This window comes from Nerophis ophidion, linkage group LG01, assembly GCF_033978795.1.
Source record: "Nerophis ophidion isolate RoL-2023_Sa linkage group LG01, RoL_Noph_v1.0, whole genome shotgun sequence".
NCBI classification, from domain to species: Eukaryota; Metazoa; Chordata; class Actinopteri; order Syngnathiformes; family Syngnathidae; genus Nerophis; species Nerophis ophidion.
The window spans coordinates 67,117,145-67,140,106 of NC_084611.1; the positions used below are offsets into that span (position 1 = coordinate 67,117,145).

Genomic DNA, 22,962 nt, shown 5'->3' on the forward strand with positions numbered 1-22,962 from the left:
CCTTCATAATTGCTCCAAAGTCGCCATTTGGAATGTGCCCAATTTGTGACGTTTTTCTTATCGGTGATGTCAGCGGATATACAGTATCTCCATATATAGTAAAAATGTACCCAAAGAGTTTTGCGCAAGTCTGCCATTGTAGTCTGACGCTGTAGTTAATAAGCCCCTTCTTCTTGTCTATCCTGTTTTTGTTAGGCAGACTGGCTCGTACATGCACATGCATCCTCCTCCATTGCTATTTTTTAATAAAAAGTAGCATATAGTTCTAACTTATATCTGTCAGTTGACTCTATATAGAAGCGCTAAAAATTACCATATGGCTGGCGTGAAGAAGACAGTCCAAGTGGAGGCATGTAAATAAGACCGCCCAAAAAAGATAAATCCTGAAGAGACAGTCAGAAAGCGGCTTGAAGATAGTCCGTAAAACATAATATATGCAAAATCTTGACCAACGAACCACCATTACATGTTGTATGAACGACAAAGAAGTGTTTTGAATGTCATAATATAACCCATTTGAGGTACAATAATGTAAGTGACCAAAATAAAAAAAACATAAAACTGCTTAACCTCTGTGTAAACAGCGTCTATTGTTTTTTTTGTTTTTTTAATACATATAATAAAACTTAAAAATCTACTGGCAGGTAATTATTCAGTAAACCCAATTCTAAAATGCAAAAATTGCAATAATTATATATATATAGAATATTATATCTTAATCAAGGATGTCAAATGATCTTTTTTTAATCAGCTCAATCACAAATTTGACATAAGGATTAATCTTGATTATTTACGGGTGATTACTCGCTTGCATCTCAGTTATGTGCAAAAATAACTGGTAGCAGTTTTATTCAAAGTTATTTCAGGCTGTTTTTTTGTAGTAAAATTTGCCAGCGATTACACCAGTCAGTATCGCCTCATTCATTTTTGTACTGACGTATGCAGTGATTTTATAACTGACTGCGTACTGGTTAAAGGGGAACTGCACCTTTTTGGGGAATTTTGCCTATTCAGTCAATTATTTTGACGACAGATGTTTTTTTTTTTAGTGCAATCAAAAGTCCGCTTACAATGGCGCCAGTGGGAGCCTTTCAATTCTGTCTATAAAAATTCCAAACACCTCCATTAGAGTTTTATATACATTACGTAAGTATATGTGCCATGTAGTAATGGGCACATTTATAATAACATGTAATATTTAAGTATTTTGATAATTTTAAGCATACAATGAACATTAATTGAAAAAAAAAAAACGCATCAAGATGTATGCTTTTTTTTTCTATATCATTGATTTTTGCTCATTGACGACTTTATGAGAGCCAACAAACATATTAAACACCACTTACGGTATAAGGTCCGCTGTCATTAGGATGCCGACTGCTGGGATGTTCATATATTCCCATTTAGATGAAAAATGTCTCATAATCCTCGCAAAGTAATGGAGCGAGGAGAAAAACTGCTTTTAGTGTCGTTCTCGCCAGTTCCAGGTCCTATATGGCTGTCAAAGTGTTCCAACTTGTCGGAATACCTATTCAGACATCTTCTGTCCAGGTGAGATGCATAATTTATGATCTAGAATAAACTTAAAGGGAGCAAAGAATTGAGGAAGCTGCTGATCAGTCGATGATGTAAACATAGGCACACTCGGAAGTGATCACTGCGCCGCTATAAATAGTTTGTCTATGTTAGCGCTTATAACAACAATATCACTTATATTTGGTCAATATTCAAGTCACGAAATGTAAATTGGGTATTGTTGGCGCTTTTTGAATGTGTATTTATCAAATGTTATGGGCGGAATAGTGGCGCTCCCGTTGGCTTGTATTCACATTTATTTAATATTTTGAATTATTTTTTTAAATCCATCCATTTCATAATGATTGTGAATGACTGGCAGAATTCCCCCAAAAAGTGCAGTTCCCCTTTAAGGTAAAAGAGCTTGTATGTGCAAAATAAATTGCATGATTAATCTAATTGTTTGATTAATGTGGTAGTTTTTGTAATTAATCACATGAGTTAACTTGTTAATTTTGACAGCCCTAATACCAATGTTAATAATAGTGGTTTTATTAAATAATAAAAAAAATATTATTATAATAATACATTTTATTATTTTCAGTAAAGTGCACAAGGAATAGTTGGAAACACTCTCAATAATTTAATTTTAAGATAACTAAAATAATAATTATTTTTTTATTTCTATTGTTAAAGAGTCTGTTTGCAACCTGCCAAAAGGTAACTTTTTCAACCCAAAAAATATAACGAGAACACTCCCGGACGGCTTATAACAATAGTAATAATAGTAATGAAACATTTAATTTATGGCCGAATTAAAAAAATAAAAAAACAGGGACACTTTGCAATATTCAGATAAAATTATTCAAATAACCAAGGACAACAAGCATGTATGTAACAAAAAATTAAAGACAGTTACAGTGAGTGCAATTTTGAATATGTGGGTTTTGAGTCTGGATTTAAAGTTATGAAGGAAGTCAATATTACAAATATCAGATGTGAAAAAGTTCAAAGCTCTGCTATGGCACAGCAAGGTTGTAAGGTTAATGTAAGGTTAATGCATGTATTACGTACGGGTGTAGTTACGTCATTCCATGCTACTTTAGAAAATCGGTGGCCTCCAGATATCCACATAAAGGTTGCAAACAGTTATCGAGCCGAGTTTTGTCTTTTTTTAACTGGTTGGAGATCAGCTGATGAGCCTAGTGCAGTGATTAATAAACTGTAGTATGTGTACCACCAGTGGTTAGTGGGCTCCATCTAGTGGTACTCCATCTAGTGCAGGGGTGGGCAGCGGCTCTTTGATCGCTCTGATATGGTTTAGCTGCATACATGCCGACCCCCCTGATTTTTCCGGGAGGTTTCCGGATTTTAATGCCTCTCCCAACAATCTCCCGGGGCAAATATTCTCAGATTTTCACCCGGACAACAATATTGAGAGTGGGCCGTGATGGCAATGCCTTTAACATGTTGTTGTGTCCGCTTTTACACCATGCTGTCTGCGTGCCGGCCGGTCACATATATTACGCTGCCTCTGTAAACACATGTAAGTGACTGCAAGGCATACTTGCTCAACAGCCATACAGGTTACACTGAGGGTTGTGATATAAACAACTTTAACACTCTTACTAATATGCGCCACACTGTGAACCCACACCAAACAAGAATGACAAACACATTTCACGAGAACATCCGCACCGTAACACAACATAAACACAACAGAACAAATACCCAGTATCCCATGCATCCCTAACTCTTCCGGGCTACATTATACACCCCCGCTAGCACCAAACCCCGCCCACCTCAACCGACGCACGGACGGGGGGTGGTTATTGGTGGTAGCGGGGGTGTATAATGTAGCCCGGATGAGTTAGGGATGCATGGGATTCTGGGTATTTTGCACAAAGCAAAAAAAATTTTGTATGCAGTGTTATTTCATTTTAAATTTCGAAAGAGTTTTGTGGGTACCATTGTTTTCTTTACTTTGTATTGTGAAACGGGTCAAAATGGCTCTTTGAGTGTTAAAAATTGCCGAGCCCTGATCTAGTGGTACTCCAAATAATCACTATATTAAAGTACAGTGTTTTAGTTTCCTATATTCAAACAAAGTGTTGCCGTTCAAACTGTGTGTATAGATACTTGTTTTTAATGAACACTTTTGCCTACTATGCTAATGTGTTTTAATGTTGGTCATTATGGTGATACTTGGAGAGACACGTTTTTTCTGAGGTAGTACTTGGGGAAAAAACGTTTGAGAACTACTGGCCGAGTCTATCTTTACCACAGCCGTGTCTTGATGTTCACTTGGCTCAAGATTGTATTCGTATAAAAGATTTCTTCAAATGGGATACACAATACAATTTATGTATTCCTTCTTTTGCCAGAACACAGTCCAGAATTTGATAGCTCGCTGCAATAAACACCTAGTCTCAGCATGTCTAAAGTCCGCTTCTATTACTATCATTTAGCCATAATCCTCGTCTGGACTGAAAAATGTTTGAAAATGTTGTGTTTTTCTAACTTTTAGGGTGGAGTCTATCTCTCTCGGTCAAGGACAAGGACCTATAGCAGAGAAAATGATTATTTCAGCTTTAGCGAGTGGAGGCTGGGTTTTCTTGCAGAATTGTCATTTAGCCGTTTCTTGGATGCTCGCCATGGAGGAGCTCATAAAGACTTTTGCTGAGCCTGGTAAAGAAACAACACTTCATACATGTTATGCAATTAAAAACCTGTACTCATATTTACGTCCACAGCTCATCCAAGAACAATATAAAGCAGTTACTCAGTGTCATTAATATTAATTAGAGTTATTATCTGTGTCCAAATTTGAAGCTGACCAAGGATTCTGTCCATGTGGTCAATGGAGGACACACATTGACAGAATTCTCTTTAAGTTGTGACCTGCTTGGATCACTTGCTTTCATTTTTACACTGACATGTTGACAGAAATAGATCTGCCATCAGGACAGTCAAAGAGAAAAAATAGAACAAAAGTGAACAAACAAAATGTTACATAATGAACGCAAATATATTGTTTTTACAGGAGAGAGAAAAATAGACTAACATCAGGAGATGTATTTCCATCTTATAGTTAAACCTGATACTTTAAACAATAGTAGTGTTAACAGCTACTTTATTAATGAATATTTTTTATTTAAATATTAAGTAGAATAAATATATTGTAATGCAAAATATTCCTGAATTCCTCAGTACTCCCGAATCTTTGCAATAAAGGCAACAGATAAAAAAATTAAAAAAAACGAATCATAAGCAGCAGTTACTATATTTTTTTTAAATGTCCCTATTGGAAGCCTTATTTTGCTTAACAAATTATGAACCAAACCTGAACATCCTATTTTTTATAAGTTTATATGTATTGGCTTGTGAGCCCATTTCCCTCTAGCTTGTTCTAAAGACAAGACACCAACAACATGCAAACATTCGTAAAAGTTAACCATTGAAACATCGATGTGATGTACACGGACACAAAAAGTAACTTAATCTTGTTCCATTTTTTTACATAATATAAACGATTATGTATATACATAATCACGTTAGTAAGCTCAAAGTCAGCCACTTTATATCTAACAATTCACAGAGTAAGAATTAAAACTTTATCAATACATACAAATAAATTAATACAAATATTTCAATACGTGCAAATAAATCAACTTACAAATAATTCAATGCTTACAACTAAGTCAATACTTGAAATTAATAAAATACTTAAAAATAAATCAACACTTAACAAATAAATGCTAACAAATAAATCAATATCTTCAAATAAATCCATTCTTTCAAATAAACACTTACAAAAAAAATCAATACATACAAATAAATACTTACAATTAATCAATACTTATTATATTTCATGCACTTTTCTTCCAGATACAATAATCCACGAGAACTTCCGTTTGTTTCTCAGTTCCATGCCTACCAAAGTATTTCCTGTCACCGTGCTGCAAAACTCTGTCAAGGTAAACACACACAGCATTTATTGTATCTTATATCTATATTAGCATTATATTTTATATGAAGTGAAACATGTCATAATATTCATATCCATACACCCAACATATATTCACACATAAGCACACACACACGAGTGTATAACAGATAAAAATTGACATTTTTATTCGGGGTGTCCTCCATCTTTTTCACTTCCGATACAATACCCACATTGGAGCATTGATTATTGGCGAATATCGGTTATTAATTCCATACTATATTAGCACAAAGAATAGATACTTTTATTATTTCCTGAAACGTTAGAAAATGTTTGATCATGTGAAATTAGTCAAACGCAGAGCAATGGTAGTATGAGAGGCAGAGATGTGGGAGCGGCTTTGCAGCTGAGAGGCGATTAATTGGTGGAATAATGTCATCCAATAAATATACATCTTTCACTTGGCGAGAGATTTAGTGCTCACATTTAGATTTAGATTTATTATTTAGGTTTAGATTCAACATTTAGGTTTGTATTTAATATTTAGGTTTAGATATAACATATAGAGTTAGCTGTAACATTTAGCACTCACATTTAGGTTTAAGTTTATATTAAAAAAATAGATGTATATTTTATATATATATATATATATATATATATATATATATATATATATATATATATATATATATATACATATATATATATATTTATATTTAGGATTTAGGTTTAGTGTTAACATAAAGATTTATATTTAACAGGCTCCAGCACCCCCCGCAATCCCAAAAGGGACAAGCGGTAGAAAATGGATGCATGGATAGATTTATATTTAAGATTTAGGTTTAAATTTAACATTTAGATATTTAATATAATTTAAACTTAAATGTGATGTAAATGAGCTAAATCTGAGAAAAGTGAGTTATATCTGAGAAATATATCTACCAGAAAAATGTGACTGAACTTTGACATTTGGCACCCCAAATGCCCACTTTTTGGCCAAACAGGGAGATTTTCGTTAATTGAATTTGTCTTTGAGCTCAAAAGCCCATGTCAGCTGTCTTATCAAAACTTATATATGTTTCTTTTGCATAAAATGCAGAAACAACAACATGTAACTCTTTATTATTTAAACACTTTTGTTCTCCCCCTGCATGACTCTGACTACTTATTGTCCTAGGCCTTCTTAGTAATGTAGTACATATTCAAAAACTGTCCCTAGTTTAAATGTATTTAAATTTGTGTTTAAAATGAATTCATCCTGGTAAAACAATTAAGAACATATTTTAATTTGCAATGTTGACCTATCAAAGAGGCATCATTTACATAACAGTTCAAAATCGTTCTTAACGTGTCGGGTTGAAATGTTTTGGAACATAAATGAATGTTTTAGATTGACAAACACTTTTCAAGTGTAAAACATACACGGAGAATGTCTGCAACTTGCAGACGAAAGAGCAGACAGCAGACAAAGGTGGTGTTTCTGTAATTATAATTGTTACTTGGTATATTTTAAACAGTACAATATTTTGACAATGCGCTCTGAGTATGTGCTTTTACTGCCATTTCTAGGGTTTATATTTAAGTATGTGTGGTATAAAAAGAGTTAAACATCAGATTCATTATGTCAGTGGTTCTCAACCTTTTTTCAGTGATGTACCCCCTTTGAACATTTTCTTATATCAAGTACCCCCTAATCGGTGCAAAGCATTTCTGGTTGAAAAAAAGAGATAAAGTAAAAGTAAAATACAGCACTATGTCATCAGTTTCTGATTTATTCAATTGTATAACAGTGCAAAATATTGTATTTGTAGTGGTCTTTCTTGAACTATTTAGAAAAAAATATGTAAATTTTTTATATTTATATATTTATTTTTTATATTTATATGTATATATACATATAAAAAACGTGTTGAAAAATAAACAAGTGATTCACTTATAATTAAAGATGTCTACACAATCATCAACTTGATGTGCCCTCTTTAGGGATTGTAATAGAGATCCATCTGGATTCATGAACTCAGTTCTAAACATATCTTCACAAAAAATACATCTTTAACATCAATATTTATGGAACATGTCCACAAAAATATAGCTGTCAACACTGAATATTGAATTGTTGTACAGTATTTCTTTTTCACAGTTTATGAACTTACATTCACATTTTGTTGAATTATTATTCAATAAATATATTCATAAAGTATTTTTGATCTGCTGCTATTTTTAGAATATTTAAAAAAAATCTCACATACCCTTTGGCATACCTTCAAGTACCCCCAGGGGTACACGTACCCCCATTTGAGAACCACTGCAGTATATGATTTAACTTAACATTTTCAATTTCAACAATCAAACGAAAAACAAGCCAAATCAGGATTGACAATAGTGGTCACTTTTGCTGATCCCATTTAGTTGTCGCTCTTGACAATTTACACTCCATATTATATTTTTTCAATGGGAAGAACAGCTTTAATGTACAGTACAGCTGCTCAGGGGTTGTCGAAGACCACAATATTTTGGATTCAACAAATAAGTTTCATAAAGCACGGACAGAGACACTGAAAATGTGTGTAATTGTATGTGCTATGGTACCATCTTTCGGACAAGTTTGCGCTTTGCAGGTGCTGCGGGTTAAACATCGACAGTATTTCCTTCTGTTTAGTGCCTTGAACTGAGAGTACAAGTGCCACTAGTCGTCCATAGAGAAGCTACTCTTTTTTTTTTTTGATTTATCACTCCAAGAAATATTTGTAAGTTTTAAGATACTGTATAACTAAAACAATTCATACTTAATAAACCATTACATGTTTGATAGTAATTTTCATACATATTTGTACATGCTATCGTAATGTACCGGTAAACAAGCGTTAGCTAATATGCTAACACGGTTACAAGTGACTGTATTAGTGTTATACCTTACAATGGAATTATTTTTGTATTGTTTCAATTTCACAAATTCCTCAGTAATTTAACCAAACTGTCACAGTGGAGTGAGTTTGTTTAGCTGATTGGAGAGCGAGCTTTCGCAACTAGTGGGTCCATGACGATGACTTCTGTTTTGTTTGATCAGCCATTTTTCTGCCGTGTTTCAGGCACCTTTTGCAAACAATTAAGGTATGTGCATGAATGTTTACAAAATATTTCTGTGTAAATAACTATTTTCACAGCGTACAGTATATGTCTGCGGCTTAAAGTCCGGTGCAGCTAATATATAGAGAAAATATAATTTTCTTCTAAGATTTAGTTGGTGCAGCTTATACAGATACATATAGCTTTATAGTCCGAAAAAAACTTTGCACTTTTTAAATATCCATATTTGTGTGGACATGGCCTAAAATATTTTCTCCTATGAGCACATACAGTATAGCAGTCCAACAGTTTGTACAACCTTGGTGTCATTCATTGTTGTTGCCACCAACTGATGGACTTGAGGTGTAGTGACACTTTTCATCGGCATTTTCCAGGGTGCTTTGGCTCAAACAGTGCTTAAGTGCATTTGAATTAAAAGTGATGGATACTGCTGGCACCTGGCTGCCGTTGATCAGGGTTTGTTTTGTATTCTGTGGTGGCAATCTCGTACATAGGCCCTATTTGTAACTGGGCCGATAAAACAATATCGATATACATCGCGATAGACCCATAATCAATATCAATATAAAAAGCGTTTGATAAAATATTTGATACATATTTATATTTTTGGGTCGAAAGAAAACAGAAATGTTGAAGCAAGATTCGTTGCATGAAGTCACTCGTGCTCTGGAAACCAAGCAAAACAGAAAAAAAAGAAGTTTCACTGAGTAATGGGTGTGACATGCTAACAGCCAATCAAGTTTCAGTATCTACCAAGTTTGGTTGTAGCGCCTTTCTGTCTGGCTGTGGATTCTCTGCATGGAGTGAGTAGAGAAACTGTGATATTTAGATATTTCTACTGAATAACATAAACTTGTCTTTAGTTTTGTTGATTTTAATGCAGATGCTGCGGCAACCTCCTGACACATCCAAAGTGTCGGTTTAATGACAAGCTCCCCAAACTACTCTGTGTAGTGTTCAATAGCTTATACACTACTGCCATCTAGTGTCTCGAAACTGCAACTATCTTCAAATTTACTAGTTATTTTACTACCTGGCTACCAGACACATTTTCCACTGATAAACAGCACCTTTAATAAATTGGAAATTGTATTACTGTATTTATTGGCAGGCTTAAATAAGTCATAAAAATATCAATAATTATCGATATCGATCAATATAAAAACGTATATTGCGATGGTTTTCAGCCCAATTGCCCAGCCTTAAATGTAATGTAAGGTAATATAATTATTTATAATCCTGTTTGTCTTTCCAGGTTACCAATGAACCTCCCAAAGGCCTACGAGCCAACATCAGACGAGCTTTCACCGAGATCTCCGTCAACTTCTTTGAAGAACATTTACTAGGGCTGCACTGGAAGAAAATGATTTTTGGAATCTGCTTTTTTCATGCAATCATTCAGGTTCAAAAGTTTAGCTTTGCTGCTTTACACAGACATTAAGATGTAATACTTGACTTTGTGTTGTATGTAATATTTGTTCCCAATGTCCATATGCACTTTAGGAGCGTAAGAAGTTTGGCCCTTTGGGCTGGAACATCCGCTATGAGTTCAGTGACAGCGACAGAGAGTGTGCTCTGCTCAACCTCAACCTTTACTGCAAAGATGGCACTATCCCCTGGGATGCTCTCGTTTACATCACGAGTAGGAAAACATTAATACACCACTGCTATACGTCCATCCATGTTGTCAAATACTATTTGAAATCATTATAACAGGCCTTCTATAACATAGTGTCCCCCTGATCTAGAAGTGATTATGAAATCTATGAAGAAAAATTATCTGATGTTTTGATAATAATAATGTGTAAGACGTTATGATATCCCAAATGTATCCCCAGATGAGATCACATACGGAGGCAGAGTGACAGATGTCTGGGACCAACGCTGCCTCAGGACAATTCTTAAGGGCTTCTTTGCGCCGAACACCCTGGAGCCCGGCTATACCTTCTCATCATCTGGTACCTTTCACTTTCAGTTTGGCTCTTTATCCGCTTGACCGTTTCCTAAAACAACCAGATGTCTTAATTGGACTTGCTCGAAAGAAACGATTACTGTGGACAACAAATGGAACAAGCAGGTTTGCCATATTCTGGCTTTTGTACACCTGTATTGTCGCAAATTTTCATGAATATGCACTGCATATAAAGTTTAAAAATGATACAAATTTTTATAGATTAAAATGTTTGCCCTGTGCAAGTCAATGAAACATTCTAGACTCGTCAAGTAAAATTGAGTACGACAATCTACAAGAAACGCATCATCAATGCCATGTAGCGTCCTTAATGAAGGCTCGCTAGTGTGGCTTAAGTCCGTCACAATTTGAGCCACTTCTAAGTTGATAATCCTCTTCTTCACAGCTGCAAAAACAGTAGAACCTTGATAAACCAAGGTTAAGTGGTTCTTTAACATGGTCCGCCAACCAAAAGGTCGTGTACTGAATCAGAGTTCCCCATAAGAATCGATGTAAACACGAATAATTGGTTCGACAAAAGTCTCTATTTTAGTACATGGCGTTAATGATGCGTTTCTTGAAAATGGTAAATGGGTTATACTTGTATAGCGCTTTTCTACCTTTAAGGTAATCAAAGCGCTTTGACACTATTTCCACATTCACCCATTCACACACAGAATCACACACTGATGGCGGGCGCTGCCATGCAAGGCCCTAACTGCGACCCATCAGGAGCAAGGGTGACATGTCTTGCTCAAGGACACAACAGACGTGACGAGGTTGGTAGAAGGTGGAGATCGAACCAGGAACCCTCAGGTTGCTGGCACGGCCATTCTCTCGACTGCGCCACGCCCATTGTCGACTTCAATTTTAAGTGACGAGGCTAGAATGGACTTGCACAGGGCAAACATTTAAATCCATAAAAATGTATATCGTTTTTAAACTATATACACAGTGCAGATTCATGTAAATTTGCAACAATACAGGTGTAAAAAAGCCAGAATATAGCAAACCTGCTCGTTCCATTTGTATATATATATACTGTGTATATATATATATATATATATATATATATATATATATATTTATATATATATATGTGTGTGTATATATATATATATATATATATATATATATATATATATTTATATATATATATATATATATATATATATATATATATATATATATATATATATATATATATATATTTATATACACATATGTCTATATATACAGCCATACAGTCGCGATCAAAAGTTTACATACACTTGTAAAGAACATAATGTCATGGCTGTCTTGAGTTTCCAATACATTCTACAACTTTTATTTTTTTGTGATAGAGTGATTGGAGCACATACTTGTTAGGTACCAAAAATGAAGTTTGGTTCTTTTATGACTTTGTTACGGGTCTTCTGAAAATGTGACCAAATCTTCTGGGTCAAAAGTATTCATACAGCAATGTTAATATTAGGTCACATGTCCTTTGGCAAGTTGTACTGCAATAAGGCAGTTTTGGTTGCCATCCACAAGCTTCTGGTTGAATTTTTGACCACTCCTCTTGACAAAATTGGTGCAGTTCAGCTAAATTTATTGGTTTTCTGATATGGACTTGTTTCTTCAGCATTGTCCACACGTTTAAGTCCGGACTTTGGGAAGACCATTCTAAAACCTTCATTCTAGCCTGATTAAGCCATTCCTTTACCACTTTTGACGTGTTTTTGGGTTCATTGTCCTGTTGTAACACCCAACTGCGCCCAACACCCAACCTCCGGGCTGATGATTTTAGGTTGTCCTGAAGAATTTGGAGATAATCCTCATTTTTCATTGTCCCTTTTAAAGCACCAGTTCCATTGGCAGCAAAACAGGCCCAGAGCATAATACTACCATTATCATGCTTGACGGTGGGATGGTGTTCCTGTGATTAAAGGCATCACCTTTTCTCAGTGGTCAGATGAAACAAAAAATATTTATTCTTTAGGCCGTGAAACTATTAAGTGTTGAACAATCACATGTTAGCAGCCAAGAAAGGAGAGACCTGTAACTTGTTTTAAAATGCTTTTATTATATTTTATATACAAAATAATACATCTTGATATTTTAATTGTAATTGCAAGTATCTTTAATATACATCACAATATCATTTTTAGGACATATCAATGCATGCATTCATTTAATCCAATGTTTCTTTGTGTGTACAAAACTTAGGTATCTACTTTGCCCCAGAGTCAGAAACACTGGACTTGTATATTGAGTACATTGAGAATCTTCCCATAATTGATGACCCCGAGGTTTTTGGTATGCATGAGAATGCTAACTTGGCCTTTCAGGTAAGGAGCAGTACTGAATATATAGGGCAAACATTTTTTTAATGACATCAACTTGAAATAAATCACATTTTGAACTATTAGAAGTGAAAGCATTTACAAATACTAATTATACGGGAGCATATTCAATTACATATATATTTACTATTATATGTATTACATATTTATAATATGTAGGTACATGTAGCCCTGGTCTCCATCTTTAATGAACAATAGCAGAACACTGTAAAGGGACACATCCAAGCATAACCACAAGGTGTTTAGAAACAAGAGATCTTATTGCCAGAAGATGGTTTTCAGCTCTGGATTCGCCTTGGCTCTCTTGTTAGCCATGACAATAAAGGCTGGGCTGCACAGATTTTGTCGGCCTTGGTTAGGGTTAAGTCACACTACTCAGTATTGTCCAAAGTAACCCCGATATATATACTTCCTGTCCCACACTTGAAATGTGTGTAATGAGGGAAATCATTACACAATTGTTTAAAATTGAAGGCTTTACACCAAAAAAATCAAATACTTGTACTGTTATAATTACATCTACTAATACACCCCAATAAATAGTCTTCCTCAGTTTCAACTTGTTGCACATATTTGGAGTGTGTATTGCAGTCATTACATAGTGCAAATCAACCTCCACTACTGCACATGTGTTTGTTTGCCCACACAGCGCCAAGAAACCATGAATCTGATCAACACCATTCTGGATGTTAATCCTCGCTCTTCAGCCCAATTGGGAGGCAAAAGTAATGACGAGATTGTGTGTGAGCTTGCTGACGCTATATTAGCAAAGCTACCTGGTATGCATACACACAGCAATATTTTCTATCATGTATAAAACAATTGTTTGTCATCATGTTTGTAATGTTTCATGCATTGTCTGACTGTGTGTGTGTGTGTGTGTACAGAGCGTCTTGATATGGATGAGGCACTTGAATATCTTTTTGAGCGAGACGCAAATGGTCGCGTCAACTCCTTGACAACTGTGCTGGGCCAAGAGGCCGACCGATTCACCAAACTGTCTCGATTATTGAGGGTATGTACACCTCAAAATAATAATTATATATTCAAATCTTCACCTGACACAACTTTGGTTTACTTCTGACTAGGTTTGTACGGTATACCGATATTAGTTTAGTACCACGATACTAATAAATCATATTCGGTACTATACCGCCTCTAAAAAGTACCGGTCCACCACCCCCCCGCGCATCCGTCGTCGTCGTCACGTCGTGTCTTTGCTGGTTTACGAGCAGACGAGAATGTTCGGCAGCGCACAATCACGGAGTACTTACAAGCAGACATAGTGTATGGACGGAAAAGGGAGAACGGACACATTTTGGCTTGAAAACTAACAATAAAGGTGAAGTTATAACACTGAAACACCCTCAGGAAGAGGTGCTTTATGACATGGCTAGCGAGCTAGCGGCTAAAATCCAGCCCCAGTCTGCAGTGTTTTAGCTACTTTTAAATCAAGTACATTTCTTACAAGTATCATCCCTGCAGGACGAGGAATAGCTAAACATGCTTTACTACACACCGTAGCTCACCGGCGTCAAAATGTAAACAAGCGCCATTGGTGGATCTACACCTGACATCCACTGTAATGATACCAAGTTCAGGAACGTATGTAGTCGATACTACTATGATTACGTCGATATTTTTTGGCATCACAACATCTTCTTTTGTTTAAAAAAAATCATGTTATGTTTATAAACTCAAGAAATATGTTCCTGGACACATGAGGACTTTGAATATGACCATTGTATGATCCTGTAACGACTTGGTATCGGATTGATACCCATATTTGTGGTATCATCCATAACTAATGTAAAGCATCCAAACAACAGAAGAACAAGTGATTATTACATTTTAACAGAATTGTAGATAGAACATGTTAAAAGAGAAAGTAAGCAGATATTAACAGTAAATGAACAAGTAGATTAGTAATTCATTTTCTACCACTTGTCCTTAATAATTTTGATAAAATAATGGAATGATAAATGACACAATGAATTTTAAATGGGATTGTGCTGAAATTTTTTATTTCCCATCAGGGATTAATAAATTGTTTCTGATTCTGATTCAATATGTTACTGCATATGTCAGCAGACTAATTAGGAGCCTTTTTTTTTGGCTTATTTACTAATAAAAGGCAAGTTGTCTTGTATGTTCACTATTTTATTTAAGGACAAACTTGCAATAAGAAACATGTTCAATGTACCCTAGGATTTTTTGTTAAAATAAAGCCAATAATCCCATGTTTTGTGGTCCTCTTTATTTAGAAAAGTTCCGAAAAGTATCGAAATAATTTTGGTACAGGTAAAAAAATATTGGTATTGGGACAACACTACTTCTGACATGATGCCGATATTGGAGCCTTGACTTTTGGCCGATATCAGCAGGAATCGTACATACTTGTATTATTGTGTAGTGAGGTATGTTACTATGGTTTAATGAAGTGAAATTAGTCAGAGAACAATAGTAGGTATGAAAAACACAGACCTTTTTACTTTTAACCATCTGGAATGGATTTATGCCGTCGTGAAATTAAAATAAAGTGGTATCAAGTGGTCACAATAATTAAGCTCATGATGCAGTACGTTGAAAGAGGACAAGGTTAGTCTTTTATGTTTTTTTACTAAAATCCTTTTGTAAAAAATGTAAAGCATCGGGACACCCAGGGGCATCACTACAGGGGGGGTTTAGCCCTCAGGAGGTTCCTTGCATGAAGTGTGCGAGCAAAAACGTTTTGCACTTGCAAGATCTTATTATTCCCAACTTTTTGGCACTGTATTAGAATTACACAGCAAACAATGAGTACATCCAAATGGTTGAAAGTGGACGTGTAAGAAAGCTTCAGTCATCTTTTGTAAGCATGAGATGGCCCAACTCCGCACAGAAGGATCCCGAGGCTGGATTTGAACCCAGGCTTCCTCCCACTTCCAAAGACATGCACCTGGGGATAGGTTGACTGGCAACACTAAATTGGCCCTAGAGTGTGAATGTGAGTGTGAATATTGTCTGTCTATCTGTGTTGGCCCTGTGATGAGGTGGCGACTTGTCCAGGGTGTACCCCGCCTTCCGCCCGATTGTAGCTGAGATAGGCGCCAGCGCCCCCCGCGACCCCAAAAGGGAATAAGCGGTAGAAAATGGATGGATGGATCGATGGAGATGGATCGATGGAGATGGCCCAACCACATAAGGACAATGTTGTTGTATGGAAAAGCTCGCAGACAACTTGCAAACGGGGAAACGTTGCACATATGATAACAGTGTAAACGAACTTGCACAGCACCACAGAGTTGACCTGAAAACAGAGGAGATACAGGTGGAAATAAAATTTTTTGCCTAGAATAAGGGGTCTGGAAGTGCCCCCAAACGTATGTTGTCTGTGCACAACCTCTTTGATTCAGAAATGTTGCACTTGCAAGATTTTTTTGCTTTCAACTTTCTGTTACTGTATTAGCATTACACGGCAAATACTGAAGAAATTGAAATGGTTGAACGCCTTCCGCCCGATTGTAGCTGAGATAGGCGCCAGCGCCCCCCGCAACCCCAAAAGGGAATAAGCGGTAGAAAATGGATGGAAAGCAATATTGTTAGTTTCCTGTTATTACTCTACTGGTAATTTAAGGCATGTAGACCACAGGTGTCAAATTTAAGGCCTATACGCCACTTCTGGCCATTACGGATGGGTGATATGGACTATCACAATAACCATTCATGGTAAAAACAATAACAGTGAAAATAAAAAACCACCCCTAAACACCCCACCGTTTTGACTGAGTCTGTCAGTGCATCCATCAGAGCCCCCAAAACACTACTCTAAAGTAACAGTAAGGCTATTAAGTAAGTTTAAGTAACACACTTATACTGCAAAACAGTAGTATTGTGATTTGCTTATCACACGGTATGAAGTTATTTTTCTGTCAGAAATAATATAGGCATTATTATTATGAGTTTTATATTACGGATCAATCAGATAGTGTTATGATGCAACTTCAATGTGAAAAATGACGCTTATCATAATTTTTTCACCGAAATAGACGGATACAAATTAAATTAGGAGACAAATTAGCAGAAACAGGCGAAAATAATGTTTTACGGACTAATGTTAATCAATGTTCCATCACTGATTGCCAACGCGCTCTCCAGGGCAGACATCGAGGCCAATGTCCCCAAAACTGCTAGAGACATCTTCTTTCATAAGCTTTTCTGCGGTTCAGAAAACATTGACTTTGATTGCATAGAATCTTTGAAATTTCCACAAATGTACCAGTACTGAGACGACGATAATTAAAGCATGTTTACTTCCGTAAACACTGTGACGTTGTGATGCCATGTCTGCATTTTGGTCAGTTCGCATTCACCTTTGAGACTGGGCAAATTTTTTGGGTAATGTGAACGACATTACTTCTTTTTTACTAAAAAGATCAAATTTGACAAAAAATATCGGAATTGAACGCAACAAACATATCCTTAATGCTGCTGTGGTCTGGCTTGACTTTGCTAAGATAACACTGAAAACGTGGACTGGATTTTAGTATAGCATTGCGGGCGTTACTGATGGAACGGATTGGATTGGATAATAAGCGCTGACAAAGGGTCTTCAAATGATTTATAACCATAGTGAATAATGACAGGTTGTATTATTATTTATTTAAACTCATACTCCAGGACATTCATAATAAATCACACCAAATATTTAGGAAGGATTAAGAATATTTTAGGGGGGTTTCAGCCCCCTAAAATGAGCCAAGCGGCGCTAATGGGGTCACCCCTACTGTTAGTATATACTACTTACTCTTAGTACTTGGCCAAAGTCCAGACGATATTTTTTCTCTCCAGAGTGTCTCCACGAGTAAATGTTTGATGTGTGCAGGTGTCTCTCATCACTCTGCAAAAGGCCATTGGAGGTCTGGTGGTGATGTCCGAGGAGATGGACATGATCTACACTAGCTTTGTGAACAACCAGGTTCCCTCCCACTGGTCAAACTGCTCCTACCCCTCTCTTAAAAGCTTGGCTGGCTGGGTCAAAGACCTGAACCTCAGGATCTACTTTGTCCAGGTTTGTATGGCGTTAATTTTGTGTCTTAATGTTGAGGTCTCAATGGCAGATTTAAAAGAGAGAAACATATGTTTTGCAAGCACAGACATTCTATTTTTTAAATACATTTAAATCACACAATTTCTTCTTTTTAAATCGAATATAAATGTATTTTGTGCACATTAAAAGTGTTTGTTTGTTTGTTTTTATCCATATTAACACTCAATAATTAGTGCTGTCTGCAGTCAGATGGATGCGTTCCCTTGCGCCACCTCTCTTCTGTCCCTAAACCTCACCGTTCTGCGCAGTCAACTTTTATTTCTACACTCACTCAGATTTCTGCTTTACGATCACAAAAATTAAGACACACAGTGTTATTCTTGTATCAAAAAGGCAACCAATCAGAGAAATAGACAAATGTATGCTGATTGACTGCTTGGTCTCCAATGACATCGCTGGTTATGTTATCCCGGAAGCATTAGTTCGCACCTGACGGAGTCAATTGTCGTGAATTAAAAGAAGATCACAGACATGCTGACACACAAGGTCACTACCCCAGCAGCTGGCCGACTTGCAGCACCTCGGAATACTATGCAGCACCAAGCTACTACAATAGACGCGGGGACTAGACCCAGCACGCCCGAACCAAGACGGGCACCCGGAAAGGATAGACGGTGGTACCCAGGAGCTCCAGACATGCAGCCCTGATGCAGTAGCCTGAGGCGCCGACCCCCGCCCATCAAGCAGGCCCATAGTGTACCCCCAGAAATATACATATACACATACATATACATACATATACACACATATGCATATATACATGTACACATACATACAGTAACACATCTATAAACACACACATACCTATTTACATATACACATACACAACCCGTATCCATATGAGTTGGGAAATTGCTGATTCGCTTCCGCTTGGGATGGTTTCCTGCTGGCTCCACTTTGGATGGGACTCTCGCTACAATATTGGATCCACTTTGGACTTGATTCTCACGGTTACGTTAGATCCACTATGGATTGGACTTTCACAATATCATGTTAGATCCGCTCGACATCCATTGCTTTCGGTCCCCTAGTGGGGGAGGGGGGTTTGCCCACATATGTGGTCTTCTCCAAGGTTTCTCATAGTCATCATGGTTGAAGTCCCACTGGGGTGAGTTTTTCCTTGCCCTTATGTGGGCCCTACCGAGGATGTCGTTGTGGTTTGTGCAGCCCTTTGAGGCACTTGTGATTTAGGGCTATATAAATAAACTTGGATTGATTGATTGATTGATTGATTGAAATTGTGTTAGATTTGAATATAAACGGAATACAATGATTTGCAAATCCTTTTCAACTTAAATTCAATTGACTGCACTACAAAAACAAGATATTTGATGTTCAAACTCATTATAATTAACTTAGAATTTCATGGCTGCAACACGTGCCAAAGTAGTTGGGAAAGGGTATGTTCACCACTGTGTTACATCACCTTTTCTTTTAACAACACTCAATAAACGATTGGGAACTGAGGAAACTAATTGTACATAAAACATTCTTTTTTTATGTAGAGCTTCAGTCGTTCGATAGTCCGGGGTCTCCACTGTCGTATTTTACGCTTCATAATGCGGCACACATTTTCGATGGGAGACAGGTCTGGACTGCAGGCGGGCCAGGAAAGTACCCGCACTCTTTATTTACGAAGCTACGCTGTTGTAACACGTGCTGAATATGGCTTGGCATTGTCTTGCTGAAATAAGCAGGGGTGTCCATGAAAAAGATGGCGCTTAGATGGCAGCATATGTTGATCCCAAACCTGTTTGAACCTTTCAGCATTAATGGTGCTGTCACAGATGTGTAAGTTACCTATGCCTTGGGCACTAATGCACCCCCATACCATCACAGATGCTGGCTTTGGCGTCGATAACAGTCTGGATGGTTCGCTTCCCCTTTGGTCCGGATGACACGATGGCGAATATTAACAAAAACAATTTGAAATGTGGACTCGTCAGACCACAGAACACTTTTCCACTTTGCATAAGTCCATCGTAGATGATCTCGGGCCCAGCGAAGCCGGCGTTTCTGGATGTTGTTGATGAATGGCTATCGCTTTGCATAGTAGAGCTTTAACTTGCACTTACAGATGTAGCGACGAACTGTATTTAGTGACAGTGGTTTTCTGAAGTGTTCCTAAGCCCATGTGGTGATATCCTTTAGAGATTGATGTCGGTTTTTGATACAGTGCTGTCTGAGGGATCGAAGGTCACGGTCATTCAATGTTGGTTTCCGGCCATGCCGCTTACGTGGAGTGATTTCTCCAGATTCTCTGAAACTTTTCATGATATTATGGACCGTAGATGTTGAAATCCCTACATTTCTTGCAATTGCACTTTGAGAAACGTTGTTCTTGAACTGTTTGACTATTTGCTCACGCAGTTGTGGACAAAGGGATGTACCTCGCCCCATCCTTTCTTGTGAAAGACTGATAATTTTTTGGGAAGCTGTTTTTATACCCACCTGTTCCCAATTAGCCTGCACACCTGTGGGATGTTCCAGATAAGGTTTTGATGAGCATTCCTCAACTTTATCGGTATTTATTGCCACCTTTCCCAACTTCTTTGTCACGTTTTGCTGGCATCAAATTCTAAAGTTAATGATTATTTGAAAAAAAAAAGTTTATCAGTTTTAACATCAAATATGTTTTTTTTGTAGCATATTCAACTGAATATGGGTTGAAAATTATTTGCAAATCATTTTATTCCGTTTATATTTACATCTAACACAATTTCCCAACTCATATGAAAACGGGGTTTGTACATACATACATACAGTATACACTTCTATAAACACACACATACCTATACCCATACATGCACACACATATACATACATACACACATTTAAATACCTACATCCATCCATCCACATGCACACACACACACACACACACAAATATATATATATATATATATATACAACAACAAATCCATACACAGGCCAGGGGGACAGCGATCAAGTCCCGGCACCCACTGCCCACTGAGAACCAGCCGATCCTCCCCCCTAAGCCCCACAGGTCCGGCCGCGCACCCCCGTCACCCAGGGACAACTCCCGACAAGCCTGCCCCAGTCGACGGGATGACACCGGGCGCGAAGGGCGGCACGGTAGGGAGCAAGAGCATCCCAGGCCCACACCAGACAAGCCAACCAACACGACAATAAACGAGTATGAGGCCGGCAAGTTTGTCAGCCCCGATATCCACCACATGCACGCTTCCACCAGTCACAACATCAGCCACCCACCCTGCACCGGACCCAACAGCCACAGGCACCCACACCACAAACAAACGACAGCAGAAACAGCAGCTGCAATACCCCCAGACAGCCAGCACCACTGGATCAAATCAAAGCGATCGAAAAAACTTTGACCGGCAACCACACGCCAACAGGATCACAGAGACCAGCCAGTGCCAGCTCGCCATTCAGCCCAAACGCTAACATGCAAACAAGAGACATTAACACTTACCCCACCAAAAGACCCCACTACCCCAACCCAAACCCGCCCAAACAACCGGGACACAGCATCTAAACCAGACAAGGGGGCCGCGCTGCCACCGCATCAAGTCACCAACACAGACTCCACTGGACGGCACGGACGGACCCCGCGCAACATCATACACAAATAAATAATACAATTTAAAAAATAATACAAAAAAAAAATAATAATGGCAACTCACCAGACCGCAATCCCCATAACCCGCGCCGGCTGAGGAGGCAATGAGGGGTGCGCCGTACTCCCGAACCCCAAAATCCCCTTGTATGTGTACAAGGCTCCCAGAGTGTCTACTGTGTAGTTAAAATTAGGAGGTCAGCTGTTACAGCCGACCTCCAGACCCCCAGTGCGTCAAAATCTAGTATCAGTTTTTGTTGTGGCAATTATCAAAACAGATATTTATTTGTTCAATTCTGTTCTAAAATTTGGCGGGTTAGATTAAAAAGACCAACAAGCCGGATGTGGCGGGCAGGCCTATTTTGCCCATCTCTGCCTTGGAACATGGACTTTTACAGTATCTTCTTTTGGCTGCTTTGCATCTAACACACCATCAGCAGTTTCTCCATATTTTCACGGATAAATGTCTGCCGTTTGGATATTATTTTTCATGTTCTTGATTGGCGTTATCGACTCATTCTACTTCCGTATGATGGAGACTAGCAGTGCTACGCTCCAACATGCTCTATCATGTTTTTTTAATCATTTTCTTCTTTAATATTTATTAAATGTATATGCAAAACAGTGACTGCCGAACAGTTTCAGGTTTGATAAATCACATTTGAGTGCTGAATGGTTACAATTGCATGTCTTCCTCCCAGTATTGTGTGTTGTAATAATTATCATATAGTCTAGTCATAATCATCATATAGTCTAGTCTAGTCTAATCATAATTTCATGACGTGGCTCATGTCCAATAGTCAGCGTGTGTCACTTACATAATTTTTAATATGATGACCTCAATATATTGTTATACATTAACCGTGCACCAATTTACAAATACATCTATATTTGTATTTCTCTGTTGTAGTCTTGGATCATACGTGGCCATCCCAAATCGTTTTGGATCTCAGGATTCTTCTTCCCTCAGGGCTTTCTAACTGGTAAAATCTTTTAAATCAACCATGACTGTGAATCAAAGCTGCCAGAATGTATTTCCATTCATGAATTGGAATTATTTAATTCACGTATCACGTAGTAATTTTATCTATAATGCTCACCAAGTATTTTGAGAATACCGATGGAGAAGAAAACACTTTCAAGTACACTCAAACATTCTCTCCTTTTCGGTGCTACACAGCAGTCCTGCAGAATCATGCCCGCCAGTACAACTTGCCCATCGACGAGCTCAACTTCCGCTTCAACATGTTGCCCCTGTACAGGGACCAGGGCACGGTGGCCGAGGCAACGCGCAACGCGGGCAGCAGTGCCGAGCTGGAGATGGATAAGGAGGTACCTGACTTTACAACCATCATAATTCATGCTGTGTACCATGCACGTGCACAGATAGATAGAAGCAAGCCATTATTTTTGAGATGTGCAGATACT

General features: G+C 37.6%; 1 protein-coding gene across 1 annotated transcript in view; it reads left to right on the forward strand.

Annotated features, from left to right (window-relative positions):
• Positions 1–22,962, forward strand: part of dnah6 (dynein, axonemal, heavy chain 6) — a 159,677-nt gene that overhangs the window by 128,951 nt on the left and 7,764 nt on the right. The window contains exons 70-80 of the mRNA XM_061909242.1: positions 4,043–4,203; positions 5,404–5,492; positions 9,804–9,950; positions 10,052–10,190; positions 10,387–10,506; positions 12,708–12,829; positions 13,494–13,623; positions 13,732–13,859; positions 17,709–17,894; positions 22,445–22,517; positions 22,715–22,866. Coding sequence (XP_061765226.1) covers positions 4,043–4,203; positions 5,404–5,492; positions 9,804–9,950; positions 10,052–10,190; positions 10,387–10,506; positions 12,708–12,829; positions 13,494–13,623; positions 13,732–13,859; positions 17,709–17,894; positions 22,445–22,517; positions 22,715–22,866 — 1,447 coding nt within the window. The remainder of the gene's footprint in view (positions 1–4,042; positions 4,204–5,403; positions 5,493–9,803; positions 9,951–10,051; positions 10,191–10,386; positions 10,507–12,707; positions 12,830–13,493; positions 13,624–13,731; positions 13,860–17,708; positions 17,895–22,444; positions 22,518–22,714; positions 22,867–22,962) is intronic.